The sequence below is a fragment of the Cervus elaphus genome, chromosome 1, assembly GCF_910594005.1.
Source record: "Cervus elaphus chromosome 1, mCerEla1.1, whole genome shotgun sequence".
In the NCBI taxonomy this organism is placed as follows: domain Eukaryota; kingdom Metazoa; phylum Chordata; class Mammalia; order Artiodactyla; family Cervidae; genus Cervus; species Cervus elaphus.
In genome coordinates, this window is record NC_057815.1 from 75,306,251 (window position 1) to 75,330,051 (window position 23,801).

Genomic DNA, 23,801 nt, shown 5'->3' on the forward strand with positions numbered 1-23,801 from the left:
AATTGCTTGTGTTTCTCGACATTGTGTGAGTTCTTTATATAGTTTGGATATTCATCCCTTCTTGGACACATCTTTTGTAAACATCTTCTCCCATTCAGTATGTTTTTTTTTTCATTTTGTTGATGGTTTCCTTTGATGTACAAAGGATCTTTTGTTTGGTGTAGTCCCATCTGTTTATATTTGCTTTTGGCACCCTTGCCTGAAGATCTCCAAAAATATATACTGCTAAGACTAAGGCAGCACACAGGAAGCATAGTTCTTCTAGGAGTTTTATGGCTTCAGACCTTACAGTTAGGTGCAAAATGGAAGCCTGGATCTGTAACCAAGTCAGAAATCAGCAAAAGAACTACTGGACTATAGCAACACTTGACCTTGATGTCTTGAACGTCACTTCCTAAACCTTTAGCTGACTAGCACAGACTATAAGAGATAAATTATCATTTGTTTATCTTGGAATTACACTTCCCCAAAGGTCAATTTTTACATGGTAATATTCTCATTCAAAATGCAAACAAGGAATTCCGTTAAAGAGATAAGTTATAGACAGAAAATGTAATGTTTACCATGTTACTTGCAGAATAAGACTGAATATTAAGGGGAACTGTAGAGATAAAGGCTGATCAAAATACAATTACTTTGAATATTAATAACATTCAAATATAAACATAATCAAAAGGAAATGAAAGTTGTAGTAATGGTTCTTTAGAGGGAAAGTTCCATGCTCAGATTAATTTAATTTTACTAATTATAGTCTTTCAAAATATGAGATTATAGAACAATCTTAACCTGAAATACTTAATATGGATACACTATTATGATAAAAGTATTTATATAAACTTCCAGTATATAAACCACTTCAGCTGAATATGAATTATTTTTTTCTCTTCCAAAGATGCAATAGCAAAGAGTAGTCTAGGACATTTAGCCATCTTGTCCTGACAGATAACCAATTCACCTTTTTTCCCAGTATATTCTGAAGTATTGATTTTCCCAAGTGAACTCAGACATGTGTCACACTTATCCAATACAGATCTTTTTCCTTGGAAATGTAGTTTGAACATCAATCAGTCACCTGGCCTTTCACCTCTAATTCCTATTGCCACTGTCTGTCAATTATTAAAGCTTGTCCATTTCTCCAAATAAGTTATTCTTAAAAACTGAAATACATAGTGACTCCTGTGAAAAATATATGTTTCTTAGAAAAGCACATAAATGTTCAATGATTAAATTTCTTCATTAAAATTACTTCTCTGGGTTGAAAACTAAAGTTTATAAATCCATAATTCAAAGACCTCTAGCTATTTTCTTTTAAAACATAGTTCCTCAATGGTAATATTAGCACTTGTAATCCAAACTCCAGTTTGAGGAAGACAACACAAAAAGAAATTCAAGCTGAGTGGCATTGTTACAAGGGTCTCCAAATGGAGCAGAGTGTTTTGTCTCTGGCTGAACCCATTGATAGTCACAGAATGACACCCACCTTGAGCTGCAGTCCTCCTGGGATAAGAGTGTTTGCTGGAAGGCTTTTAATGTGTTGGTAGACGTAAGAGGAGAATTGCTCCTGCTCAGCCTGTAATTGGGGGCCAAGTTTAGAGAGATGACCTCTGTTGCTTTTGATAGCTGTCTGCAATTCATCAATCAGCCTGTTCACCTGAAGGGGTTAAATTACAAGCGTTGTTAGCAAGTAGTAATTGTTGATGTCACACCTATTAGATTTTTGAGTGCCTAGTTTGATGTGGGGGAAAAGACTTCAATATAAGAATTTGAGCATAGGTCTATGTTCAAGTAAAGTGAACAGATGATACATACATTCCTTCATTAACAAATTTTATTTATGGGAAGATTTCTAATTTTGCATTTTAATAATATGGAACAGGTACCTATTTACAATTGCTTTCTAGATACAGAAAGAAACATATACATCTTACGAGGACTTTCAAGCTGCTTAACAGAATAAGACCTCTCTAAGACTTTAAATAATCAAATATATGTATCAATGACAATATTTAATTCTATTTTATATACCTTACTTTCTAGAATATTTTATTTTGCCATCTGTAAGTTACCTTTAAATTTTTAATACATATGTTAACTTTATTAACATTGTGTGGGCCTTTTAAATGAAACAATTTATTTTCTTCCTTCCAAATGCTTCAAAATACCATTTTCCAAATTTCATAAATATAAATTTTCAAAATATCCATACTCCAAAGACAATATTCTGAATATTCTAGACAATATTTTGAATATATATATATATATATTTCAGAATGATGCATAGAATTTTTTCAGAAACAGCAAAGGTTTAGAGACATTTACCCTTTGTATTTAAATTTCTGGATTTCTAATCAACATATTTAAGAGACATGAACTTGACTTATGGATTCCTAGAAAGACATGCACAGGACTCAAAAATAGTAAGTTAATATTTAAATCCATATAGTTAGAAAATTAAAATCATTACAATTCTTTGACTTTTCATTATGCTATATAACCTTATATTCTAATAGACTGGATTCTTACATAAACATTGATCGATATAGGGTAGTGACCAAAAGAGACAAAAAGCAGAAGTTCAGTTTATCCATGACTCTTTAAAGTGATCAAATTGGATCCATTTAGAGTTGTGAATGACTCTGAATAGGGCATGGACTTTTTGAAATCTTGAGTTAAAATCCTGGCTCTTTCATTTGCTGACTGAGAGATTTTGAATAGGTTATAAGACATTCATCCACAACTGAGGACTAATATTGACCTTACCATACTAAGAATTAGATGAGACTAAAGAATGGACAACACAATGGCTAATCTATAAAGTCTCATGTACATGTGATATTATTACAGTGTTTACATTTTTAAATAGAGTAGTTTTCTGCATAGTAAGTTTTAACTGTCTTTCTTGGTCTTGAAAGTATCACATAGATTTTCAGCCCTACTTCAGCGTCCACAGGTAAAAGAAGAAATCGTTCTTCAAGAGTCTCTCATGTACTGACAGTTCATTCTCTTTCTGTCTCAGCTAAAAATATGGCATTAGCCCCAAACAACTCTAACGTTAAGCCAATGATTTCTATCCCTCCCACAAGAATTTCAGGAAAGTAAATGAAAGCAAGTTTGTACTGTTATCCATATGATCTGAACACTTACTTTTCTATTTTGCCTAGTTAATTTGAAACCTTTACATACGATAATGATATTATGTATATATACATATATAATACTCAATTATATTTAACTTTTCCCAAGAATGATGTTAAAGTGCTGAACTCAATATGCCAGCAAATTTGGAAAATTCAGCAGTGGCCACAGGACTGGAAAAGGTCAGTTTTCATCCCAATCCCAAAGAAAGGCAATGCCAAAGAATGTTCAAACTAGCACACTACTGCACTCATCTCATGTGCTAGCAAAGCAATGCTCAAAATTCTCCAAGCTAGGCTTCAACAGTATGTGAACCGAGCACTTCCAGATGTTCAAACTGGATTTAGAAAAGGCAGGGGAACCATAGATCAAATTGCCAACATCCATTGGATCATAGACAAAGCAAGAGAATTCCAGAAAAACATCTACTTCTGCTTCATTGATTACGGTAAAGCCTTTGACTGTGTGGATCACAACAAACTGGAAAATTCTTAGAGGTGGGAATACCAGACCATCTTATCTGCTACTGAAAAATCTGTGTGCCAGTCAAGAAGCAACAGTTAGAACCGGACATGGAACAACAGACTGGTTCCAAATTAGGAAAGGAGTACGTCAAGGCTACATATTGTCACTATGCTTATTTAACTTACATGCAGAGTACATCATGCAAAATGCCAGGCTGGATGAAGCAAAAGCTGGAATCAAGATTGCCAGGAGAAATATCAATAACCTCAGATATGCAGATGATATCACCCTTATGGCAGAAAGCAAAGAGGAACTAAACAGCCTCTTGATGAAAGTGAAAGAGGAGAGTGAAAAAGCTGGCTTAAAGCTCAACATTCAGAAAACTAGGATCATAGCATCTGGCCCCATCCCTTCCTGGCAGATAGATGGGGAAACAATGGAAACAGTAACAGACTTTATTTTCTTGGGCCCAAATCACTGCAGATGGTGACTGCTTACTACTTTGAAGAAAAGCTATGACAAACCTCAGCAGCATATTAAAAAGCAGAGATATTACCTTGACAACAAAGGTCCATCTAGTCAAAGCTACAGTTTTTCCAGTAGTCATATATGGATGTGACAGTTGGGCCATAAAGAAAACTGAGCACCGAAGAATTGATTCTTTTGAACTGTGATGTTGGAGAAGACTCTTGAGAGTCCCTTGGACTGCAAGGAGATCAAACCAGTCAATCCTAAAGGAAATCAACCCTGAATATTCATTGGAAGGACTGATGCTGAAGCTGAAACTCCAGTACTTTTACTACCTGATGAGAAGAGCCAACTCACTGGAAAAGACCCTGATACTGGGAAATATTGAAGGCAGGAGGAAAAGGGGATAGCAGAGGATAAGATGGCTGGATGGCATCACCGACTAGATGGATATGAGTTTGAGCAAGCTACGGGAGCTGGTGATGGACAGGGAAGCCTGACGTGCTGCAATCCATGGTGTTGCAAAGAGCTGGACATGACTGAGCGACTGAACTGAACAGACTGAAGAACTTTAGAAACATTATATGCATATAAGAAAACTAATTTAAATTATTCCTTTTTTTTTTTGGTGTTTTTCTTATTTGTCCCTATGTGACCAACCACTTGCTTTCTTTAAGCAATGCTTTCTTCTAAATAAAGTGTTGGCAAACTTCTTTGTAAGAGCCAGATAATAAATAGTTTCAGTTTTGTGTTAAAATGTTTCCATCAAAACTGCTCAACTCTGAGGACTTCCCTGGTGGTCCATTGGCAAAGACTCAGTACTCCAAATGCAGGGGCCCAGGTTCAATTCCTGATCAGGTAACTAGATCCTACATGACACTTCTAAATATTCCATATGTTGCAACAAAGATAGAAAATCCCTCATGCCATAGCTAAGACCCAAAGCACCAAATAAATAAATAAATATTAAACAAACAAACAACCATTTGACCCTGCAGCTCTACTTTGTAAACAGCCACAGACAATATGTAAACAAATTGACAAGGCTATGTTCCAATAAAACTTTATTTAGAAAAACAAGCAATGGGCTGGATTTGGCCCCTGGGCTGTAGTTTATCAACCCTTCTTGTAAACACATATATTTCCTCTCCTTCCTTGCTTTTCTTATAAGTAATACTCTGGCCCAAGTCTTCATCTCCTCATGCCCTCCCATTACTGGCATTATCAAAATAAGTACTGAGTGGTCCCTGTCCTAAACTCTCCCTCTCTGAGCCATCCTGCCATCTCCACCTAATTAATCTACCTCCAATAGTATAATGAACCTTCCAAGTAGCTCCTTCCTCCCCTCCTACCCTTCACCAACCCTACTGCCTTCTTCATCTTGCTCTTCAAGATTCAAGACTTTTTCTTACTTTCTGAAACAAATTTCTATGCTTCCCAAATACAGTTAACTCTATAAGAAAGTTGCAAAACTTAAGATATGGCAGTGATAACTGATTCAATTTTAGTCAATGTTTTCATCTTTATCTTTACCATACTACCTTCTAGCAGTATGATCCTCAAAGATGATGGATAATAGTATCTATCATACCAAAGCTAGAGACCAAAGCAGACCAGGTGACTTGCTCTTACAGTTATCTGACAAAATTAAATCTAATATTCAAACACCTTAAATAGATTCTACTTGGGCTTCCCAGTAGAGTAAAGGCAAAGAATCTGCCTGCCAATACAGGAGACACAGGAGTTGCAGGTTTGATCCTTGGGTCAAGAAGATCCCCTGGAGAAGGAAACGGCAACCTACTCCAGTATTCTTGCCTGGAAAATTCCATGGACAGAGGAGCCTGAGGGGCTATAGTCCATGGAGTCACAGAGTGGACATGACTGAGCATGCATCCACACTACTTCTGAAAAGCACCGATCTTCTCTGAACCTATACCCAGAACCATGTAATTCAAAAAGAAACAATTTTATGTAGTCTTCAAAATATACTAAGCAACATGCAATATATTTTGCTAGTCAATAATACTTCTCTCTGTAATTTTATATACTGTACCTAATGCTATAGCACGCCATCAAAAGAAAAAAAAGGAGGAATTTCAGGCTTTGATTTGAGAGCATTTTTATACATGACTGGCTTTACTGTCACAATTCATAGCCTTTCACTGATAGGGGATTTCATGTGACATCAGAAATCAACCAACCATACAATCGATGATGTCATTTGCATTCTAAAGGGCTATTGGTTAGAGCCTTAAAGTTTCATTTTCTATAAATTCTTTGTTGCTTCAAAACTTTTCTCTATCATTTTTGCTATTTTCCTTGGCTGTATGATTATCTGTTAATGTATGTGAAGCAAAATTATACTAATTATGACCTATTTTTAATAACAAAATTATCAAATAAGATGCCATAGCGAAGATTAACTTACATCTTAAACATAGGAGAACATATATCAAGAATTCTGCCACTGATGTTTTGATAAAGTTTCCATCCAATTTTATTCAAACTTTGTTACTTTACATATTCATAAGGCCTTTTATTCTGAAAGTGCTACATTTTTCCTCAGTTATTATGATAAAGTGTCGTGTTACCCTTAAAGATAACACTATGCATGAAATAATTCATATACCAAAACTGGGTAGGTAAAACAATATTTCTGAATCATTTTACATAACATGATTTTTTTTCAAATCACAGATGTTGCTAAAAGGGGGAATATGTTTAAAATTCCTCATCATGAAACTTTTTTTCGTGCAAATCCCTTTTTTTCTCCCTCTCTACAAAGGCAATGTGAATGGGGGTAAAAAAAAGACAAAACTTGACCTTTTGTGATCCCAGCATTAATGGGTCTGTTCATAATTCAATCTATGTGTGTGTGGGAGCATCCATGTGGAAACATAGAGGCCTGAGAGACATAAAGCCTTTCCCTTTAAACATTATCTGACCCTATCAGTCCCATTCACAAAAGAAGGCTTACGTATGCATATGTTGAAAAAAATGCACCATCTCATTGTGCAGTAGAAAGCCTACACATTCTACTCTTCATTCTCTGTGGAAATGCAGCACGGAAGTGACACTTGTACAGAATTTGGGAGAGTGACAAAAGAGCAGAAGGTAGCAAAAAAAAAAAAAAAATTGAGTATTCTGATGAGGAAACAAACCAAACTTCTGAAAGAATGCAAATGCACACCTGTCAATAAACATACACGTAGGGCAGTTTGGTTGTGTTTCTGTGATACATTGATGCAACTCTTGAATTTAATTAAAGTCTCAAGATGATTTAGAGTAAGCACAAAATATTACTTGATTTATAAACATTCTTAAATGTATACCTATGAAAGGTGTACATTCTAAACCATACATTGTGAATACTGTATTTTAACTATTATGAATGACTCTTTGAGGAGCTCCTGGCTTTTGAGTGAGGAAAGTTCCTCACTCCTCACTATTTGAGTGAGCATCTAGCTTCTCACTAGATGTTGAGTTTAGCTGTTGGTCTGAGTGCCATGTGGCTTTGAGTCCATATATGTTAGTGAGGAGACTCCAGAGCACTGTGTACTAAATTGTCACTTGGAATCAGCACAAAAGGGCAGCAGCCTCCATGCTAGGAAACACCATCTGGACTTACAACATATGGGATGGTCTCAAAGGCAGGTCAGTGCTTAAACTTAAGACCAAGATACTTTCTAATTTACAGCATAATTAAAAAGAACCAGAAGTGGGGCTGGGAGATAAAAATAGGTGTTTTAAACTCCCTAAAATCTCTTATTTGTTTCAGGTACAGAGTACAGTGTTTTTTTAGGCTGAGAAGTGAATACAACCAGACTTGATGAACGAAGACTAGAAAAGACATGGGAACCTCTGAGCAAAATTAAGTATCTCTTAATCTTAAAATTAAGGATGAGCTACAGTGTAACTACCAGGAAAACTGAAGTGTGTACCATCTCTTATTCCAATCACTGTCACTACTCTCAACTTTTTAATGGGAAATTATTTTGGAAGGAGTTTTATCTTGTTTCCAGCCAGAGGTCATTTATGCACTGCCTTTAGGCCTATTTAAGAGTCCAACATTCCCATCAACTCATGGGGAAAGGGATGATTGAAAATAAAGACATTTAAAAATATTTTTATAACTTAGCAAGAAGGCTATGATGAAGGCAATAAGGATGATGTCAACTATACCTTTTGAGGAAGCAACAAGGATGCGTTTCATAAGCCTCTAACTACAGGGGCATAACTGACCAAGGGTCCAAGCTATTATGCTTTTACATCCATCACCAGGTAGGCACCAATGGCCAAAGACACTATAACAAGTCCAATCCAGGGAGTCAGAACACTCCTCTGATGGACAACCTTGACTCAAGCATGTGTCACCAGCTTTGCCACATTCTCCTCAGCTTGCCCAATAGACTTCCACCCAGTCTTCCCTTCCTCTCTCCTTCACTCATGTTCAAGCCTGCATTTCAGTCTGACAGGTCTCCCAGTATTACTTAGAGCTCTCCCCAGTATGGATTTTAATAGATGAAATGCCTGTGAGAGGATTGCTGTTGTTCAGTTGCTAAGTCGTGTCCGACTCTTTGTGACCCCATGAACTGCAGCATGCCAGGCTTCCCTGTCCCTCACTATCTCCCAGACTTTGCTCAAACTCATGTCCATTGAGTCAGTGATGCCACCCAACCATCCTCTGTTGCCCTCTTCTACTTCTGCCCTCAATTAAAGCCCATACACATTTTAAGTTCCATCTTGGTGTCAACTTTTCAGAGAATCTGGAATAACACACTTTGAAACTGACAATAAAAAATTACATTCAGATATCCAGCAGACCATTTCAAAAGGCTTGCTCTATCAACATATATCATCACCTCAAAGAAGTCTTATGATACATCAGTTCAGTTCAGTCGCTCAGTCGTGTCCGACTCTGCAACCCCAGGAACCGCAGCACGCCAGGCCTCCCTGTCCATCACCAACTCCCAGAGTCCACCCAAACCCATGTCCATTGAGTCGGTGATGCCATCCAACCATCTCATCCTCTGTCGTCCCCTTTTCCTCCCACCTTCAATCTTTCCCACCATCAGGGTCTTTTCAAATGAGTCAGCTCTTTGCATCAGGTGGCCAAAGTATTGGAGTTTCAGCTTCAAAATCAGTCCTACCCAGGACTGATCTCCTTTAGGATGGACTGGTTGGATCTCCTTGCAGTCCAGGGGACTCTCAAGAGTCTTCTCCAACACCACAGTTCAAAAGCATCAATTCTTCAGTGCTCAGCTTTCTTTATAGTCCAGCTCTCACATCCATACATGACCACTGGAAAAACCACAGCCTTGACTAGACAGACCTTTGTTGGCAAAGTAATGTCTCTGCTTTTTAATATGCTGTCTAGGTTGGTCATAACTTTCCTTCCAAGGAGTAAGAGTCTTTTAATTTCATGGTTGCAATCACCATCTGCAATGATTTTTGAGCCCAGAAATATATTATTATTATTCCTAGTTTTCATGTAGAAAAACTACATAAAATAAATTAAGATTTTAAGATAAAACTACAGGTAGCAGAAATCTAAATTCAGATTTTTATGATGTTTACTTTAGGTTTTGAAATACATCTCGATATATAATATTTTTATAAAATTTTTAAACTATGGGCAAAAAAAAATGTTGAAACAATCTCCTCATCCCCCACATTTTTTCATTTCTCTTCATCATCATGATTTAACATCTCTGTATATGAATCAGGGACAAAACTTGATGTCACTGACTTACACATCAAAATATAATCACCATCAAATTAACGACATAAAAAGTATTCTCATAGTGTATGGAATGTATTTAGAGATTATTACACACACACACACACGGTTAATTTTTGAAGCAAACAAAAGGCATTTGGAGACATAACTGATTAAGCAAATGTGTGACTAAATAAGTCCCTTTGAAGGAGGAATAGTGATAGATGTAAGTACCAAATAAACATTAAGATAGTAATAAAGTAGGAATGTCAAATAAGCATTAATAATGTTGAATTTTACAAAAAAATAATTTTCATTTCCACTTTTGCTAACAAGGTGGCATTAAAGATGATATTTTTAGCATAATGATCATTTTCTTGCACCACTTCAAATTTTCAGTTCCATTGAAATTGTAGTTTTACATAAAATATTGAAGAGCAAAACAACTATAATATTTAAAATGTAGAAAATAGTTAATCTGCTCATTCTTTTGGATTGTTTTCTATTTATTCTCCAATAACTTGTTACTATAGATATAATTTTAATTATACTAATTCAACTCGAGGTTTTTATTTGCACTTCCTAAAGTTGACCATATCAACATATATGATAGATTTATTTTAAACTTACTGTGAAAATTTCATAAAAACTCTTCTTCTGTAATAAAAATCACACAGAGGACAATATCTTTAATTTATAACTAACAACCTAGTTTTTAACTTATTAAATTGAGTGTAATCACTTGTAATATTAAGTGAAAGGAATCAGAACTATAACTTAAATCTATAAAATTGTTTTTGTTTTCTGAAATATTTTCTACTGAGATTTCCAATCAATGTTTACAATATAATCTTTAATACTGCACATATATAAGTCTCAAATATTAATATAGTCTCTAACTTAAAGAATTGAATTCACTCAGGAAAATTTGATGCGTTGCACCTGTTCATCTATTCTAAAATACACAGCTAGCAAAGGAAATGCAATTACAGTGATAAGAAAATATTAAAACCCTAAAGCTTGGATAGATTTCTCTGCCAAAATGTCAAAAGAAAATTACATGAAAGTTTAATTTTTAAATATTCACGCTCTCTTATTCTTTAAGTTGCTTATAGATTTTATTTACTGACAGTAGTACACGGAAATTAGCAAATTCATGATCTTTCCTCACAAAGATTAAATGCTTTTGCATTCCAGGAAACTACATGAAAATCATTTTCCCCTTTTGTCTAACACCAATTTTGTATTATTATTTCATTTATGGAATATGCTGTCAACCTCACAGCATGAGCTTTGGAGAGAAGAAGCCTTGCTTTAATAGTTCTTCATTACAATATTGCCTACAGAATCTTATGATTAGCTCACTTAGCCTTGACATTTATAAACTACAGTTTTTTTCGAGATAAGAGATAACATTGCTAACATTCCTCAAATACAGAAAGATAACTCTATTCACAGAAAGTCAGAAAATAAAAATAAGATTTTATTATTTATTTGAAGTTCAATAAAATTGTAATGTTCTTCCTATGTTAGCACATTCTGTAATGCCTAGATTCTGGTTGCATGTAATAATTTTGTAATTTAGGACATTTATGAGAAAATATTTATAAGTAGTTTCAGAAAATTATAATATGATTAATTCCTTCAAGAAGATAATTTTCAAGGTGCCTATATCAATAAAATAATTTCCAGTTTTGACCAGTTTTTTCATTGTTGTTATCAGATAACTATAGTTGGTTCACTACCAAACCCATGTAAAATTTGTCTTAATTTTATAATTAGTACTTATTACAGTTTTACAGTACAGTTTAAAAATTAAGTTCCTTACTTCTGCTTGTGCCTGACGGTGTTCTTTCACTGTCATTGAAAGAATGACTTTTTCAGTAACTTTCCCTTTCTGTTCATTCACAGCCAGTTTCAACTAGAAAAAAAAAAAAAAGCAAATGACATGAAAATAGGCACATATTGACACCTAATAGCAACATTTATTTAAACAACTAATTCAGCATTATCATGGAAGGTGATTTCAAATTAATTTGGCCTATATGTATGTGAAAATTAATCCCACTTAGATTAAATAAGTCAAAATGTTTTTATACTTAAAACATTTCGCACTGAATTTTTCACTTCCACTTTTACTGTTTTTAAGCTCACTAAAATATAATTTGGGAGGGGGGTTCCAAATAGCAAATATTTGACACTGGTGAATACTTTTTAAAAGCATTTTTCAAAATTAACTGCAACATTTTTAAAATTAGACTGATATTTCTTGTAAAGTGTTTCATTGCCAGTGGGGAATAAATTGATTGCTGTTATGTCAGGATAAGAATTCAAGGATATAAACCAAAACCAAATGTCAATTCACTCTAGAACAGTTCAGAATGATTTACAGTACTTCATGGCAGAGTATGCTGTATCTTAAAATACCTAACAGTTACTTCCAACCTGCTCCATGAACAGAGCCCGATAAAGATTTTCTACGGTATTCTATAAACTTATGTTACAAAAAAGTGAATGTGACCCATTCTTTATAAACAATCCCCATCAAAAAAAAATGCTATTTCCAAAAAAAAAAAGGAAAAAGCTAGACTCATATAATAATATTCAATTAATAGACTGGTAATAACAGGAAGAAAGAAAGTTAACAGCCTAATACAAAAACTTCTAAACCGAAATATTTAACAGTTCTTAAACAACGGACATGCCATAGAGTATTTTCTTAGTGAATATTAAGAATAAATAATGATCATGCTTTTTGTTTTGTTTTGTTAATGCTGTTGTTGTTTTAAATAGGCTTTCTCAATAGTATGCCTAGCAAATCATGTTTGAGTTAACATGAATCTTAAATCTATACCCTGCCTGAAGACCCACTCCTCTACTTGGGACAAAATGGGGGCAGGGGTCAATGCTATAAGAATAGTATCAAATCTGTAAACTTTTCTTCTACTGATATGTGACACAGCTCAGCATATCAGAGATTCTGTTTTGGTAGAAGGGAAAAACCTAAGGAATCCTTAGGTGATCCTGAGGAACACCCTAGATAAGGAGTTGACAAACATTTCCATAAGAAATATTTAGGTTCTGGGGAAAGGGAAACAGACAAGTCTCTTTTGCAATTACTCAACTCTGCCTAGGTGGCATGAAATGAGTGAGACAGTGAAAGTTGCTCAGTCATGCTGACTCTTCGCGACCCCATGGACTGTAGCCCACCGGGCTCCTCTGTCCACGGAATTCTTCAGGCAAGAATACTGGAGTGGGTTGCCATTTCCTTTTCCAGGGGATCTTCCCAACCCAGGGATCAAACCTGGGTCTCTCACATTGCAGGCAAATTATTTACTGTCTGAGCACCAGGGAATGTAGCACGAAATACATAATAAATAAATAAATGAGTGTGGCTATGTCCCAATAAAACTTAAAAAAGATAACAAGTGGCAGACTGAATTTGGACAGCAGGCAATGTTTGCCATTCCCTTTCCTAGATTGAGAAACACTGAAAACAAACAAACAAACAAAAAATCATGTGATATACATGGTAACTACAGTTATGATACAACATGATATATTTGAAAGTTAGTTGACAGTACGTCCTAAGAGTTCACAAGGAAAAAAATTTAGACTATACGAAATGATGGATGTTTAAACTTATTGTGCTAATCATTTCATAATGTATGAAGTTCAAGTCATCATGCTATTTACCGTAAACTTACACAGGGGTCATACGTTAATTATATCTCAATAAAAATGGGAAAATACCATCATGTGAGACTGTTCTTAGAATCAATCTCCCAAAGGAATATATATTCTCCTGTGCTAAAGTAATACAGAAAATGTAATATTATAAAAAGTCAAATATCAAACTCAACTTCCACATATGAAAGCCTATGTGTAAACTGTCACCAAGATCATCTTTTCTTTAAAAAGTTAATTTCCAAATGTAAAAACATTCAGAACAAATCTTTTTTGAAGGGAAGCAAAACGAAACAAAAACAGAGTTAGGAAACTCCCTGATGCCACAGCAGTAAGTCCAATTCTAACGAGGCCTCCTAGGGCCATGACATTTAGAGCTGCTTTCAAGTAACTCTTTAAAAAGTAGGAATTCTTTACCTCTAAAATTACTACAGTTGGAAAAAATCACCTCATTCTTACATTTAATTTATAGCACTATCTTAATCTACATAAGCTGAGGGAAAAATCTTATTAATATTACTGAAAAGTATCACAAACATAGTACCAAACAGAGAACCCGGTATGATAGTGAGAAATAAACTGTCAACAAAACACAAGGATACATACATGGGGCTTTTTCTGAAAAGAGACCAGACATTCTAAAAGAGAAATATCTTAACATAATAGTCTAGAGAAAATTACTGAAAGTAAAAAGTCAAATTAATAGAATGCAGTTTCTAACATTCCTCAATCTCTTCCTCAAATTTCAGACACAATAACAATAGTAAGATTCTTCTGTCACTTCGGAGGAGGACATTCTGTTTCTTCATTAAGACAAAATTAGATGCTTTTGATTTGCTGTTCTTATCTAACATACATGAAATAATTTTCTGTCAATGGACTTGAAATTTCTGAAGCTAGTTTTCATGTATAAAGAGGTAGAAACTTCCAATTGAAAATAAAAAACAAACAGGAAGGATGAACCTTGAGGGCATTACCCTAAGTGAAATAAGTCAGATGGAGAAAGATAAATAGCAAATGAATGATCTCATTTACATACGGAATCTTAAAAAAAAAAAAAATCTCATAGATACAGAGAACATTGGTGGTTGCCATAGGTGGGAAAGGGGTTGAAGGGTGGGCAAAATGGATGAAGGAAGTCAAAAGGTACAAACTTTGAGTTAAAAATAAGTCATGAGGATGTAATGTACAGCATAGTGACTATAATTAATAACAGCATATTACATATATGAAAGTTGCTAAGAGAATAGATCTCAAAAGTTCTTATCACAGGAAAAAATCTGTAACTATGAGAAAGGTTAACTGTGAGGAGGGTTAACTAGACATTGTGGCAATCAGTTTTCAATATATCTCTCAATTAAAAAAAACAGGAAAGATGGCTCCAATTTGCATAAAACTATGAAAAGTCAAATCTCCACCAAACAGAGGAGTGGAAGATCAAGTCACCATTTTCTAATTATATCATGGCCTTTTTTTTTCTTTAATGGCCTTTTTTTAAAGTGAGAAAATACCCACAAATATTTGGGTACTTATACCCAAATATCAACAAGTTAAATATGAAGGTTTAATTCACCATTTTCATCAGAGTTTGCCACTAAGATTTTAAAAGGGTGTAAGTAACAAACACTGGCCTTCCAAAACTAGGTTAAAGTGGGCTCATTCAATATTAATGGCAACCAGAAAAGAACAGTCAAGGGACTAGTCAAAGACAGTAGCAGATGTGGAAGAAACAAGGAACATGATGGCTCTGTCAAAGAGAAGTGAACAAAATGATTAAAGACAATGATCTGATTAGAGAAACAAGATTAAAAAGGAGGAAATTCCCCTCAAACAATGTCTGTGAATTAAGAAAAGAAATCCAAAACTACACCTGAAACAACAGATCCCAATGAAATGATTTCTAGTGGTGGTTACCTTTTAAACTATATTTTACATAAAACTATTAATGCTAGGGCTCCCCGGATAGCTCAGTTGGTAAAGAATCCGCCTGCAATGCAGGAGACCCGGGTTCAGTCCTTGGGTTGCGAAGATCTCCTGGAGAAGGGAAAGGCTACCCACTCCAGTATTCTGGCCTAGAGAATTCCATGGACTGTATTAATGCTAAGGTAGCAGATATTCTACTTTCTCTAAAGCCTTAAAAGCTCTAGATGAGTAATGAATAGTTTTATAGAAAACATATGGCACATTGTGACCATAATAGAAAGTACTCTTAATTTTGAGGAATTCTTCAAACATGTGCTGGCTCAGAAAAGCTGTGCTATGGACATCCTAGAAAGGAAAACAGGCTGAAGACCTCCTGCTGGAGAAATACAGATAGAAAAGCAGCTATCTCATTTTATGTATATCATTAACATTATATGGCTATTCTTTCCTATTTTCTTTTTTTGCTGTGGATAACTTTACCGTAAACCATGTGCTATTTACTTTTAACTTCCTCAATCCAGGTGGCTCAGTGGTAAAGAATCTGTCTGCCAATGCAGGAAATACAAAAGACCTGGGTTCCATCCCTGGGTCGGGAAGATCCCCTGGAGGAAGAAATGGCAACCCACTCCAGTATCCTTCTCTGGAAAACTTCATGGACAGAGGAGCCTGGGGGCTACAATCCTTGGGTCACATAGAGTCGGACATGATTCAGCACACACACACAAGCAAAATATTTTAAGGTGTATTTATGAAAATCATAAGACTGTGTAAAAATTTAACATGATAGATAAAATCTATTTTATAGGAAAAAATAACTCTAAAGTAAATTCCATAGTCCAATTATTAATGTCTTTATAAATGATACGGTAATCAAACAACCTGGTATGTTCTATGTAATTTATATTGACATTCCAGATAGGTACTAATCAAAAAGAGAAGAGCCTATTTATCCAGCCAACCTATCAGTGCTTGGACTGTAGTTCTGATGCAGTTTTCTCAATGTTCTCCAGAAGAACACCTAGTGATTTAAATGTGAAACATGTGATACATGTTGAGTATAATGCTCTTAATAAAGCAACATAACCCCAAAAGACAATCAAATCTATCTTTCTATCAAAAATCTATTTTTGATCAGTAAATACTGATATATTAATAAATTACTTGACCCATATTTTACATGCAGATCAATAGGCAATACAGTTTAGCATAAAAAACAGGACAATCAGCCTTCATATATATTGACAAGTTTTCCAATGGTCTGTTAATATACAAAAGACTGGGACAAATTACTTATTTATATATACAAAACATGGTTATAAAGACCAGCTGCAGGTATTTTTTTGGAAAGTGCATTTTAATAAGGTCCTATTCAGTTAGGGAACAAATGGGGAAGAAGTAGTTTGCACTACAGAGTTTAGCGCGAGAGCTTTCTCTTTTTCTAACCACGAAATCAATCATTTGTCCAGACTGTGGGAGTCAGAGTTAGTTACTGAAAAGAGCTCCGTATATAAACAAGTCAATAACTCATTGTGTGTTATTGTTGAGCTGAAGAAGTCGGCTTTCAAAAAGCTGCCCCTGCTTCTCTCAGAATGAATGTCACTGTATTCAGAGACTGGGAGAGAGTCCTTTGTTTCCAGCCATTGCTGGCTGCCATTTATGTATGGGAACAGAAGGTGGCGGCTAGGAGGGTGGGGGAAGCCACTATTTGGTACCATGTATGTCCAGGAAAAACTCTGAATTCTGTCAACCTAAATAATTTGTGTCTAGAAATGCATTAATGTAATTGATAAAGAGTGGCCACACACAAAAAATTGGTAAAATAATTGAACAATAATGAGCCTGTATCATTTTAAATTGGATCAGGCTGCTATTTTTGGTTTACTACCTGCCAATAAAGATGAAACCAAAATATAAGCAATGTTTTGAAAAGTTCAGATGTACAAAATGAAATTGGTAAACAGGTCAATATGTCAAATAAATACTATCTGTTCCTGCCATAAATATTAAAGGTAATTCATGGAACACTCATGGGGTTTTTTTAAGTTCCTGCTTTTGTGTTAATTTCTTTAAGAAATGATCCTATGTGCTTAACACTTACAATGTTAGAGAAATCTGAATTATTTTTGACTTAAAATGAATTTAAATATCCTTTAGAGTTGAAGTAAATCTAAAAATTCATAAGATATAAATATTATACTATTTATTTCATCTTAATGTTTATTAAAAATCTACTATTTATTCAAAATCAAGCTAGGGACTGTGAAGAAGCACCAGAACCAGGATTGAAGGCTTATAATTAGGCCAGGCAAATGAAAAATACACCTGGTCTGTTTAATAAATGATCTTCATGGTGGGGCAAGGAGGGGTGGTCTCTGAAATCTTTAAATAAAAGCTTAGCTCTTAATTAAATAAAGTTGGAGTTGTAGGCAAGGAGATAGTTGGAACCTAGAACTGAATCCAGTTGATTCCAAATCACTTCACCAATTTAGAAAATCACAACATTAAATCATATAACATGCTCTCACATGCTGTACTAGACATTTATCTAGGTACAAATAAGCAAAGTGCAACATGGTTGAGATAAAAAATAGAAAGTGAGAAACAGTATACAGTGGAAGGTACAAACAATAAATCTATAAATACAAAAGACAAAAATATTATTGGAGGATGGAGTGGTTGGAGAAGACAGAAAGTCACAAATGATGGGTGGGTAGTGTCTAACTAGGTAAAGAAGTGATAATATAGGGCAATATTATTAATTCATATTAATTAATTACTAACTAGTAATTAGTTACATGACAAAATTTGTTCTAAATACGATTACTGATTGGTTTGACATGACTTTGGAAGGGGAAAGGGAGAAGCCTGAGCCTTAAAGCATAAGCAGAGAGGAAGGGTAGAGCTGCTCCAAGTGAGTTGGCTTTGGCAATGGTCTGACTGGAAGGAATGACATCAAGGACTAGATGGTTAGTGCAACCCATACCTAATCTATTTCTGAATTTAACTATAAAGTAGGTGCTGGTCCTATAGTGAGGGCAGAATTAAGGACTTAGTTCTTGGCTTTGCCTTGGTTCAGCCCTATCCTCACAAGCTATATATATACTTAGTTCCAGTCTTAAGAGATTCCCTTAAGAAAGTCCTGACCTAGCTCCCACTTCTAACCCAGTTATCCCACTTAAATTCCTTCTACAAAAAAATTCAAGAGTGCCACTTTTAGACTTGGGGAAGGAGCAGAACTTCTAATTTAAAACTGGCTGTGAATTCTGGCTCTGCCATATATTATTAGTTCTGAGACATTTGGCAATCAAGATGGTTTATACAGTACAGGCCTTCCAAAGCCAGGGATTCCACTCCCATCCTTGCCAATTCTTTGAGAAAAAAAAAGCTACCTTTACCAGAGTCTGCAGCTTCTTGAAGTCAGTTTAAAAGATAATTTATGAAAGAAATTCTCATAATATTTAAAAATCAGCAAATACTTTACAACCATTTTAAAACATAAATACTTTTAAAATATTTATAGTTTGTCTAAAGGGATATAAAAGAGAATTCTCTGTGCTTACCTTCAATATATTCAACACTTAATTAAAGAAACAAACCTCTTTAAAAATCTCCTTCCTTCCCTGTTTTTTGTTTTAAGTAATCATAAAACAATTCTAGCTCTTCCACATTCTGTGGGGAAAGTGATGCTGAGTTAGTGCTGACTTAGTAGCCAGATTATAAACTTTCTGCTAGACATTCTGTCACAATTTGGAAAGCCTAATTAGAAAACCCAGGAATTGAACCAGGGTCTCCCTGCATTGCAGGCAGATTCTTTACCAACTGAGCTATCACAGAAACCCTTAGGAAAGCCACTTGCCTAAATTCAACTCAGCTTGCCCTGATTCTCCATTTTTTCCACTATCGTGTGACGTTTTGGAGGGACTGTACTACTTTGGCCAAGGGGTAGACCCCTAACTCTCCGAGACCAATCATCCTCTTTCTTCAGAGACACAGAGTCATGAGGGAAACCACACAGAGAGGTAAACAGCTGGAGAGAATCTGTCCCATTAATAGCACGCTCAAGAGTTTGTCCCTTAAATCCAGATGTCTGGAGTTGTTTCAGTTCTTTCTACATCCCCTTTTTTTGGTCTTTCCTTGAATCCCACTTGCTAACACCTGCCACCCCCATTAAATTCTTCTTTCACCTAGGTTAGCCTAAGCCAGACTCCACTGACTATAACCAATAAACTCTAACAGATATGCCATATATGTCCTCACAATAAATGCCCCATTACTTTAGACCATCTGAATGAGCCTCTATTCCTAGTAACTAAAATTATCCCACTCAAAAGTCTTAATAATGTGTCCTTCAGGTATTATAATGGGTAATGTAACTAGAATAATGGTTTAAAAATTATCCTTTTCATTTTGGCCTTTCCAAGAATGTGACTGTCCAAACTATTCCAGGCATCCCTAGGATTTGTCACAATAACACTGCTTTTGTCATGTACAACAGAAATGTGCAACGAAATAATACTCTTACATATACGACTGTTGACTTAAAGAAAAAAAGACTGTTGCCCTGAAAGATGTGCCTCTCAAGAAAACTCTTTACCTTTCACCCCCAATTAACCATACAAGCAGCTAAATTTAGATGACTCAGACCATAAATTCTCTTGTAGATTAGGAGTAATGACTGACTGTTATTAAGCCTTTGCTGGAATCAGAAATAAGAAAGACGTAATGCAAGAACAAAACAGAAGCCTACTTCCTTCTGTCCTAGAGGGAAAACTGGAAGAAGTCTCAGAGAGAGAAGCAGGAAAGAAGCCAGAAGGATTAGGTCCCAAGTTCTCCTTTTTTAGGGTGTGGCTTGGGTTTAGCTTCCCGGAACCACCTTCGGTTTCTGCGTCGTGTGACAGGGAATTGGCTCAGTGACGTCCGCCACCGGCTATCAGCACGGTGAGGAGAGTGGCTGTAGTGAGAGCGGCCCCACAAACCACTCGAGCCAGGGCCAGGTGGGTGTCTCAGTCAGTCCTTTGGGGGCCATCTCTAACATCACAGAAGTCAGGTTCAGATTGTATCAGCCAGGAGCACCACCAGAGAAAGCAAAGAGAAGAGACTAAGTCCACACACTGGAGGCAGAAGAGGCACAAGACCATGGCAGGCAGCTGCCGTGCTAACCAGTGATTCCAATGGGCCAGCATGAGGCCAGGGGCCCCTTCTCCCGGTGCCTTAAGGATATGAAAGCCACACCTCTTCTTCCATGTACTACCTAAAGGAAACCAAGAGGACACAGGAGAGTCTATTTGAGAAAAATAATGATCTAAAATAACTATTTAAATGATCTGCTCAGACTAAGCTTTGAACTGAATTGGACAGTTATTTTCCCCCCAGATTCGGTGGGCAAGAGCTCAGGAAGAAAGCGATCAGAAAATACCTCAGAAAATATGTGTCAGAAAATACCTCAGTCATTTAGTTATTTTGCACACAAAGTGTGTACACACGTGTAAGAGAGTCAGTCTGTCAACTGAGCTAAGGAACAGAGTTCAGCTGAGAGGCATGTGTGGCAGGCTGCTTAATTAGAGCAGCCCTCTGTCATTTCCCACACTAGAATGTTTTTCAGTTTTTACACGAAGTAATGAGCCACATTTTCTCTCACCCGCTAAAGTAGCTATCTGAATCAGAGAACTCCTTGAGAACCATAGTTAGGCTCTGGGGCCCAAACAGGGTAAGCCAGATGGGCCTCTATCAGTATGAAACAGTGTCTGAACATGGGTTAGTCTGGGGATGATATACCTTGTTGTTATTCGGTCGCTAAGTCGTATCTGACTCTGCGACTCTATGGACTGCAGCCTGCCAGCCTTCACTATCTCCCCGAGTTTGCTCAAGTTCATGTCCACCGAGTCAGTGATGCTATCTAACCATCTTGTCTTCAGCCGTATCATCCTGTGTGATATGCCTTACATGCGCAATAAGCCTATTTTCAATCATTACTTCCCACAGTGATGAGGGAAATGTCCCCATTAATCCTTCGTCACCCAGCTTTGGCTCAATCTCATTGGTAAGGCTCACTCTGGCTTTGTCCTCATCTCATATGCATGTATGAGCCAAAATAGACTGCCACGTCCCGAAGACAGTGCCGCTCCTCTCTCCCTTCTTTCATTCTTCTATCTAATGTATTTACTGAAGGCAGTGCTACTATAAACAATGTACTGTATTACTGGTTCCAGTAATACAAATATCAATTAGATGCCTCTGTACCTTCAGAGGGCTAACAGTCCATTGAGAAGTGCAGCTCCACAGTCAGCATTTCCCTGGTTGTTTTCATTGCGTGTGTTCCTGAGGTAAGGTACCATGTCTTACAATTCTTTTATATCCTCCAGTAAACAAAACCATAACAGAACATTGAATAAACACCTGTGATAGATTAGTGATGGATGAAAACCCTCAAATTCTAAGTACTTTTACTTTGCACCAGACAACTATTTCCTAAACTATGTGCTGGATATTGTGATATAGGGATTTTGTAGTCAAATGATTTTCTTTAACACTAGGTTAAATCACAATTAATGGGTTTCTTTGTAGCATGGCTGCTAGGAGGCTCTAAGATGCTAATACTGTATATGGTGTTAATAACCATGAGAGCGTCTCAGAGGTCCAGCCAGATACACTTTCAGAAATGTGTCGAGACCAGCAATTTTCAAGTTGGTCTTGAAAGTTGAAGATGGACCACTAAACATTTATTCCAGAGTGAATACAAAAGTGACTCAGTACCCAGACACAGGAAGCACAGCTCTGTCCACTGTCAACACAGCTCAACCCTGTCGGCTATGCTTCCCCCAAATTAATCTATAATTCTCCATGTAATCTGTCTTATTGAGGAAAAAATTCTGTAATATTCCTAAAACATATGATCAAGAAATTTGGGGGTAAAAAAGAAGACCGTAAAACTAATATTAAAACATAGATTAAAAAAAATAAAACATAGATTAAAACAAAAATCACTAAAGTAGTATATCACATTGTGGAGCATAAGACAGAAAATGGAACTAATTATCAAGCCAAAATAGACAAAGCTTATATATTTAGGGCTTTATGACATGTTAAATATGATACAAGTCTAATATATCTTAGGCACAATTCCAAAATTCAAAAATTTCTGAAAACTGAACGTTGTTTTAGAACTTATCAGGCAATAAAACCTAGTAAGGACTAATTTATAGACTTATCTCACTTAGTGTGAATGTTTTACTGTGAAAATACTGAAGTACTTTATTTCAGGGAACCGTTTCAGTTCCTACTACAGTTGTTCTATAATATATGGTCTACGTACTACATTACTTTTCTAAAATCCAAAACACAACAAATTCTGAATTCTGCTAGTCCCAGAAAGTTCAGCTAAGAGGCTGTGGCCCAAATTTCAATTCAACAAAGAAAGGGTGGATTTTGCAGGTAGAATTAGAATGACCAACTAACAAATACTTTAGAACAATAAGTTGGATCTATTTTTTTTTTTTTTTACTTTTAACACTTTTAGTGACTTAAAGATTTAACCATAAAAATGCTAGGATATAATATAGTTGAATTTGTAGAGTTTGAAAAATTCTAACATTGACAGATTTAACTAAATGAAAGTCTTAAACTTCTGTATCTTAAAAAGGAAATTTAATAAAATTAAAAAGTAACACATACTGAGAAAATATTTGCAACATGAAGTAGATTCATATACCTAATATATAAAGAACACTTTGTTGTTGTTCGGTTGTGAAGTCACATCTGACTCTTTGTGACCCCTAACTGCAGCATGCAAGGCTTCCCTATCTTTCCCTGTCTCCCAGAGTTTGCCCAAACTCATGTCCATTGAGTCAGCGATGCTATCTAACCATCTCATCCTCTGCCGCCCCCTTCTCCTTTTAAAGAACACTTTAGGTAGACTAAAAAATTAATTAAGAAAAAAATAAACACCAAGGAAAATAGAAGCGAAGGAAACAAATATATGGTTCATAAAAGAAATACAAGGGCCAAATAAAACAAGCACAAAAAATTAAATATTACTATTAATAAAATAATTCAAACTAAAACAATGAGATGATGTGTTTAACTTACTGACTGACCAGTCAAAAAAAAAATTTCTACTAATAAGGATTCGTGAATTCAAGGATTAATGAATACAGGGAAACTGGTGCTTTCAAGTATTGCCAATGAAAGCATAAATATTATAGCTTACTAGAGGAAAATTTAGCAATGTATATCAAATCTTTATAATGTACACAACTTTTTATCTAAACATTCCACTTCAAGGAATTTTTCAATAAAAAATAATCATGGATATGCACCAGAAAATTGACTAAAATGATGACAAAACATTGTTTTGCAATAGTAAAAAAAATTGCACACATAAATGTTCAAAATTAAGAATATTAGT

General features: G+C 35.6%; 1 protein-coding gene across 1 annotated transcript in view; it reads right to left on the reverse strand.

Annotated features, from left to right (window-relative positions):
* Window positions 1-23,801, reverse strand: part of DCDC1 (doublecortin domain containing 1) — a 447,948-nt gene that overhangs the window by 236,824 nt on the left and 187,323 nt on the right. Inside the window, exons 9-10 of the mRNA XM_043908575.1 lie at window positions 11,616-11,708; window positions 1,481-1,651 (exon numbers count right to left, since the gene is read on the reverse strand). Coding sequence (XP_043764510.1) covers window positions 1,481-1,651; window positions 11,616-11,708 — 264 coding nt within the window. The remainder of the gene's footprint in view (window positions 1-1,480; window positions 1,652-11,615; window positions 11,709-23,801) is intronic.